Consider the following 8,072-nt stretch of genomic DNA (forward strand, 5'->3'; position numbering starts at 1 on the left):
TAGAGCAGCGAGATGTGGAAGTAGAGGTTACCTCATTGTCAATGGCCATTAGGCATTGATTCTCTTCTTCCTCGGTGTATAAGCAGATGAGCCCCCTCTCATCCTCTGAGCTGCTGCTGCTTTCACTGGAGCTCGACGTCTCGGACTCCTCGATTGTTCTCTCGAGTTCCTCAGCAACAAGCGCCTTTCTGCGCAGATGTTTCTTTGTATCTCCCTTGAAGCCACTTTGTGCCGGCTTCTCTTTAGGTTCCTCCTTTCTCCTGGAGTTCCTACCTTCTAGGCCTTGATATTTGCTTACCTTAGGGTAAGGACAGTCAGCCTTGAAGTGCCCCGGTCTCCTGCAGTTGTAGCATAGACCTTGATCTTCTTCCTCCATTCCTCTGGATGTATATTTCTCATTTTTCCTTCTTGAGGAGGAAGGTGAACTTGTATTGCTTTCCGGTGTTTTCTTCATGAACTTCCTGAATTTTCTTATGAAGAAAGCAAACTGTTCGTCAGATAAGAATTCAGTGGGATTAGAATCTGACCTTGAGGAGGTGGTTGGTTGGTCCGCAACCAGTGCCACATTCCGTCTGTCCACCACATCCTCATCTCTTGGAAACATCTCAAATTCGAAGGCTTTGAGATCTCTGAACAGTTGGTCGGTTGTGGTGTTCTTCAAATCCCTGTGATCACGCATTGTGATCACCTTCATTTCCCACTCCTTGGTAAGGCCTCGTAAGACCTTCAGGTTTAGCTCCTTTTGTGGAATCTCCTTCTCGAGATCATTGATCTCTATTGATAGCTTCATGAAACGAGATTCCATGCTGTCGATGCTCTCCCCTGGTTTCATCTTGAAGTCCTCGAACTTCTTCATGGCCACGGTGAGCTTGTTCTCCTTCTCCTGTTCGTCACCTTCACCAATCAACATCAAAGTATCCCATACCTCTTTCGCTGTTTTGCACTTTCTTACTTTTGGAAAGATGGTTTCGTCTATAGCTCTGAAGAGAATATCCTTGGCAATGTTGTCCAAGTTGTTTCTCTTCCTATCATCACTTGTCCATTCTTCCCTAGGTTTGGGGACATACTTTGGTGTATCTCTGGTTTGCTCAGCAGTCGTGTTTACCATCATGATCTTGACTGGTCCAGATGTTATAACTTCGGCCATCTCATCATGGAGGGCTGATAGATACGCAAGCATGCGTGTTTTCCAGTCATCGAACCTGCTAAGATCAAAGAGAAGATGTCTCGACAACATGCTATCCATTTTAAAATTTTTCTCGTGCTTTGAAAATATTTTCAAAAGACTTTTCAAAGAAGGATCTCTAGGCAATATAAACAAAGGTTTATATCGATCAGAGAACTTGCTCTGATACCAATTGTTGGTCCCAAGGGGATGGGGTACAAGTCTAGAGGGGGGGGGGTGAATAGACTTGTATAAGATTTTGCAAATCTTTTTCAACCTCTCGTGTGTATAGAACTTAGGATGTTTAGGTTCGATACCTCACGAGGTGAAGACAAAGTTTTATGCGCAGCGGAAATGTTATCCCCTTTTAGTTAGCACGAGTTTGAGTTAGTTCGAGAGGTGTGTTAATATGCAGTGCAATCGAGAGGTTAGCGAGAGATAAAAACAGTAAGTAAATGCAAGAGAGATTTTTAAGTGGTTCGGCCAACCCGCCTACGTCCACTCTTCTTCCAGAAACTCCCTGGAAGGATTGCACTAAAAACTTCCCTTTCTAGTACAATAACGAGCGCTTGAGCTTTGATCACCAAGCCCGCCTCAAGCCTCAGGTTTTTCGCCCCGCTTCCAGTTACTCCACCTCTCGAGCACTTGACCTTTGATCACCAAGCCCGCGTCAAGCCTCAGGTATCTTTCACTCGGACAGCTGCCAGGTTACTCCACCTCTCTTGCTTAATCCAAAGCAAGGTGTTTTTGGTTGTCACAGTTGAATGTAACAGACTCCAATCCAAGCCCGCGTCAAGCCTCAGGTTTCTTTCGCTCGGACAGCNTGGAAATCTGACGTGTCATCCATTTCCGCCCATTTTGAAATCTTCACGTTCGGCACCTCTTCATTGTTCCATCTCCATGATATTCTTCTTCTCCACACTTTAAGTAAGCTTCCTGACCGTCATTCAGCTTTGTTGGAGAATTGTTAGTTTTATCGAGACCAAGGTTGATGTCTCGATTGTTTGATGTCTCGAACCCAAGCATCAAGAGGTCTACCTCTCGAACTCTGCTTATGTCTCGAACTGGATGGTTGTATCGAGAGGTACTACCTCTCGAACTCTGCTTATGTCTCGAGACTTAGTTGATGTCTCGCAGACCCTTATTCCTCCAGAGTTGTCCCATGCTTCCTTCTGATCTGTCTATATGATTACAACACGAGACTTCTAAGATGTTCAAACAAGTTTACCTTAAGCTTAAATATTTTCCGAGTTGAGCTCAAGTTACCCGGTTGTATTTTCGCTCTTAGTTTACTTGTCGAACTTACATTGATTCCTATCTTTCGATACTTTGGGGATTTCTACTTAACCGTTGGTATCATCAAAACCTATTACATGATGTTCCTAACATTTTCAACGATAGGGTATGCAATTCTCCAAAGGAAAGAAAGAAATTCAATCTTGAAAGGAGATAAGAATGAGATTTAAAATAAACTGAAAGGATGTCTCAACGGAAGGATATACAATTTCCAAGGGAATGAGAGAAATTCGGTTTCAAGGGACGATAGCAATGAGATCTAGAAAGAAAGGATTCTTTAACGATATGGTATGCACTTCCTCAAAGGAAAAGAGAAGTTCAGTTTCAAGCGAAGATGAGAAAGAGATTTAGAATAGGTAGAAGGGGTGTTTCAACAAGAAGGCATTTAGAGTTTCAAGAAACATAAAAGAATTTGGTTTCCAAAAGGAGATGGGAATAACGTTTAGAACAAATAGAAGGGATTTCTCAACAAAAGGATGATTGGAATTACAAGGGTCAAAGAAGGATTTGGTTTTAAGAAGAATAGGAAGTCTCTCAACTCTAAACGATTTCCATAGCTTGACGATTTGATCACGACACTCTGACCGGTCGACGTGTTTTAACCTTGCTCCTTACGAAACGCGAATCTAGAATTCGGATAGCTCTACTTTATAAGCTACAACTCGCACATCCTTATCACTCCAAGAGAGGCCGAAGGCGATGAATCGCTGATGACTGATTGGTGCAGAACGAGAGATTCTCGGGGAAGCTTCACGAGAAGGGTAAGATTAATTAGGAACGTATCGCTTGATCTTGAAAGGAGATTTGCCTACGATTATTGGTGATCTTTAGAAACCGAGTTTAATTTCTTGTACTTTGAAACATCGAGGTCCTAAGCCATCGTAACGCGTGCACCTTCTTTAGCATTTAGAATTCTTGCTCTTTTGATCGTTCAGGATCTTTCGAGGAGTCCTTCATTTACTCGATTGGCAATCTTTGTTGTAAGATGGTTCGGTCAAGTCTTGGTGTTCTTCTTGCGATTCTTGCAGGTCAATAGCGCAAACCCTTATCAACTTGTCATTTCATTCTTCATTGATAGCGCAAACCCTTATCAACTTGTCATTTCATTCTTCATTGGTTCTTCAAACCCTTATCAACTTGTCATTTCATTCTTCATTGGTTCTTCCGGTTGGTCATCCGGGGTAGTGGAGTTCTTCATTGGTTCTTCCGGTTGGTCATCCGGGGTAGTGGAGTATAGCTCTCAACTTTGATCTTTGCGTTTAGCGCGATCAAGGGCGCTTTTGCTTACTTGCTCAGTAGATTAAGTCTTCTGCGGAACTTCATTAGCACTACGGTCCAACTCCACTTAGGAAAATTTGGGGATTGAGCTAGCCTTTAGATTCACTTCGGTTGGTCTTGATCTTTGGATGTTTCGGTCTTCTACTAGCTTGCTTAGCTACTCCTTATTTATTTCTTGCCACAGAGGTTCCTTCCTTAAGTCTGTGCATAAGGTGCCATCTTCACGATGTGCCGACTAGGTCACACGAGGTCCTTACTTCATGGTTCTCTTCTTAGTCTCTTCGCACTTCATGGGGTCAAACAACTTGCTCATAGCGTTTCTTCGGGGATCTCCGGGGGTCTTAAGGATCCAAGCTTTCCTTCCTACTTGACTTAGTCTTCTTTGCTCTGAAGGTTGCAACTTCTAACTTGTTCCTTTGTAGCTGCTTCAGAGGTAGGTAGAACTACTTTAGGGTCTGCAAATCACGACCTCAAGTTCTACTTCTTCGGGCTTCGTGGCTAACAAGCTTAGCTTGCACGAGGTTCTTCATCAACGATCCAAGAGCTTCAACTTGGCGTGCTTTAACTCTTCTTGGCGCGTAAACGTTCGCTCTTGTCGTTCCCTCAAAGCCGAGGGTCTTCGAGTCTTTAGTCTTTGAGCTCCTATCGCTTTCTTCGTCTTGCAACGAACTTCAGCTGCACGAGGTTTATTCTTCAAGTCTTGAGGTGAACGAAGATCTTGCAGACGATGTTACACGCGCGAAGACGCCATTCCCGAAGAACGTAGATTGCTGTGGATGACTCCGAGCCGCGAGTAGGTTAGTCTTCTTCAACGAGTTGCCCAAACTTCTGATTGCTTACACGCATACGGTGCTATCCATCGTTTCGCATCAACTAACTACTCATTCCTAATCTAAGGCAGGCTCCTAGGCAATTCTAAAAGGAAGCAACTTAACTAAAACGATTAAGACTTACCCGGAAGACGTGCCCGCAAGCTGCAAACAACAAGGTTAACAAAGCACATATAACTTAAACAAACAAGGCATGTCCTCACCGCGCGTCCTAGAATTCACACATCCTAGGATTCTCAAACATCCTAATTTCTACTGATCAACTCCTAGAGTCTCAGATTTCAAACCCTAGGATCTCTACTTTAGACCTCAACACAGGCTCTGATACCAACTGTGACACCCCAACTTTTCACAAGCTGAGATAGCTAAAACTTAACACAAAAGCTGCCTATCTCAACTATAAAACATAACATAGCGGAAGCGAATTAAAACCTAAGGGGTATCATGCCACATCTAGGTAAGAAAACACAGCCTAGATGCACAGGCTAACCAAAAGAACTGAACTGCATAGATATTAAACCTCAAAACATGTCTCCAAAACATCCAAGAACTAAACAGGAGTATATAGAATCTCATAGCGGCACACATGCCCAAAGCATAAGTCTAAAAGCATAACAACTAGTCTAAGCCTCCTCATACGGGTATAACTCTATCGCGCTCACGCTTAGACTTTATGGCACACCTGGAAAACATACAAGAAACCATTAGCAAAAGACTGCTAAGCAACCACCATTCACACCCGCAAGGAAGTATAGATATATATATAAGTTTGTAAAAAGGTTTACACACCCATATAGAATATACACACCAACGAACTGTTCAAGTTTAAAACCAGATACTCAACAACAACACGCTGAAAGAATATATAAACCAAGACTTCTCATCAATTCCAATATCCAACCGAATCACAAACTCAACCGAATACTCATAAGAACAACCAAACTAGAATATATCCAAGAATAACCAATAATCAACAAGATACAATACAACTCAAGAGTCAACAAAGAACCAAACGGACCTCAACCCAAGGATAAGCACCAAGAACCTCAACTTCCAACCCAAGTACCAATTCTCCACACCAAACACCAAGCCCGAAAGTTAGAAGTTAGGTACACAGGGGTAAAAACCCAATCACAGGGACCGAAGTCCAATCACAGGGGTAAAAACCCAATCACAGGGACCGAAGTCCAATCACAGGGGTAAAAACCCAATCACGGGGACCGAAGTCCAATCACAGGGGTAAAAACCCAATCACAGGGACCGAAGTCCAATCACAGGGGTATAAACCCAATCACAGGGACCGAAGTCCAAAGTTAGTTCCACAGTTAGTTCATCCTCAAACAACCCAAGAGATACTCAAAGATCCCCCACTCCATATCCAACCTCAAACTCATCTCAAGAACAAAACACTCATAGTGTTCATCTCAGATTATGAACACAACCACTCCCAGAGAATACAATCAAGGATTCAACCGACCAAATAGACTCATATAATGAACCAAGAGAAGTGAATAAATACTCCAAGACATGGTAAAATACCCAAAAAAATACCCCAACAACATTTAGAAGCAAAGGTGGAACAACCAGACCAACAGATCACAAACAGTTTACTGGAACTGAAGCATCGTTACACTTGGCGGAACGCCGTAACGGAACACACTCCTCCGCCACCCCCTTCCGTAAGAAGGAGACGGAGCTCCCTGGCGGAACACTTCCCTCCGCTACACACCTCCGCCTCAACCGGCGGTGCTCCCCAGCGGATCACCCTGGTCCGCCGCCATGGGGATATGTGTATGCACTCATTTGTAAGCTTCAAGTGGTTAGTAGTAGAAAATTTCATGCGCAAGCTTAACAAACAACAAATATTTCGCAACTAAAAGTAGTTGCAAGTGAGCACAAGATATGTTCAAGATAAATAAGCTCACTTCTCTAATCAAGTAACAAAAATTAAGAAAATAAAACAAACAAAGAGAAAGCAATTCAAGAACTCCTAAAATTCTACTTCAAAGATGTCAACACAATTCAAAACCGTTTGCCATCCCCGGCAACGGCGCCATTTTGATGGTTGTTTGTATGGGGTGAGTGGATGTGAAGGATGTTAAAACGGAGAGTCAAGACTCCCCGAGTGTCGTGTCTCTCAAGGATGGCGAATGGGAACGGAATTAGTGTGTTGGCATTTTAGAGGTTGAAAGGTAAGAGTTACGGGAATGGCTAAGGGTAAGGTTCATTTGTAGGAAGGTAGGAAGGTTGATAGGGGTTGTGCAAAATAAATGGAAAGGTGGAGATTGGGGCTTTAGGTTTCTCTATGTGGTCTATCTTTGTATGGACTTGCGAGCAAAGATGTGGAATAGACTAGGGAGTTCGTGGCACTTTTACCAAGTGGCGTCACACTTTGGACTCCCACATCCTCATTCGGTTGGGGCATTTCATCAAACACTTTGTCTACCACTCCTCTCGGATCTCGTCCTTTCGGACTAAGAGCGGAGATTTGGGTGAGTTAGACTCGTGAGTGGCCGCTATCGCGCACACACTCACTTCCTTTGGGTTTGCTACCTAATGTGGCCACAGTAGGCACAAAGCTTGAAGAACATCATCCACACAAGTTCATCATCCAACAATCAAGAAACTCACAATTCTACTAGCAATAATATCAAACATCCACATAGATTAACCTTGGGGCCACCAATCCCCTATCTAATCTACTCTAACATGCTAAAGAAACAAGAAAAAGAAAGGAAATCTCAAAGAAACAAATATTAGATTAAGAATTGGAGAGAATAGTTACCACCCTCAAGAAGGGGATCTTTACACTTTTGTTCTTGAAATTCCAATCTTCATCCTTGCCCTTGGATCTAATCTAGCCTAGAAGAAAAGGAATTTTCCCCCAAGAGGGGAGAAAACCCTCTACAATTTCAGATATATCCTATTCTAATTGTCTCCCTAGGTTTAGGGCAAAAGGGATTTATATAGGTGACAAAAGGGAACAAATTTCCCAAAATGGCCCTTGGCCCGACCACGCATGCCACCACGCGTGGTGGTGGGCGTGGATGGTTACTAGAAAGATTCCACGCCCAGCCACATGCGTGTGAGGCTACGTGGGACGATACTGCAATGCGGCTTCGTTTGTTTTTTGCTCTATTTTAGCCTCAAATCCCTCTCCAACCTGTAAAATACCTAAAAACTTTTCCTAGGATTGATGTTAGAAGATTTTAATCACATCTGAGCTAAAATGCATGCATTTATTATGATCGGATGGCAAAACGTTACACTTCTAATCCATTTTAGACCCTTTTTAAGTACCATTCTTGGTGCTTATCAAAGCCTTTTTTTAATCTCCTATAAGGGTGAAATCTATCAAGAAACCTCCGGTGACCCATGTAAACTGTCTTTCTACCATGAACAAGTTGATAATAGCATGTATTCTCTTCACAAATAGGGCATGCCTTATGTCCTTTGACACTATACCCAGACAGGTTTCCATAAGCTGGAAAGTCATTGATTGT

The 8,072-nt window shown here is 43.0% G+C and overlaps 1 protein-coding gene across 1 annotated transcript in view; it reads left to right on the forward strand.

The window, feature by feature from the left end:
* The window catches only part of LOC115995851, a 25,927-nt gene extending 21,686 nt beyond the window's left edge, over positions 1 to 4,241 (forward strand). Inside the window, exons 8-9 of the mRNA XM_031235000.1 lie at positions 3,397 to 3,489; positions 4,162 to 4,241. Coding sequence (XP_031090860.1) covers positions 3,397 to 3,489; positions 4,162 to 4,241 — 173 coding nt within the window. The remainder of the gene's footprint in view (positions 1 to 3,396; positions 3,490 to 4,161) is intronic.
* The last annotated feature ends 3,831 nt before the right edge of the window (positions 4,242 to 8,072 follow it).

This window comes from Ipomoea triloba, chromosome 11, assembly GCF_003576645.1.
Source record: "Ipomoea triloba cultivar NCNSP0323 chromosome 11, ASM357664v1".
Classification (NCBI taxonomy): Eukaryota; Viridiplantae; Streptophyta; class Magnoliopsida; order Solanales; family Convolvulaceae; genus Ipomoea; species Ipomoea triloba.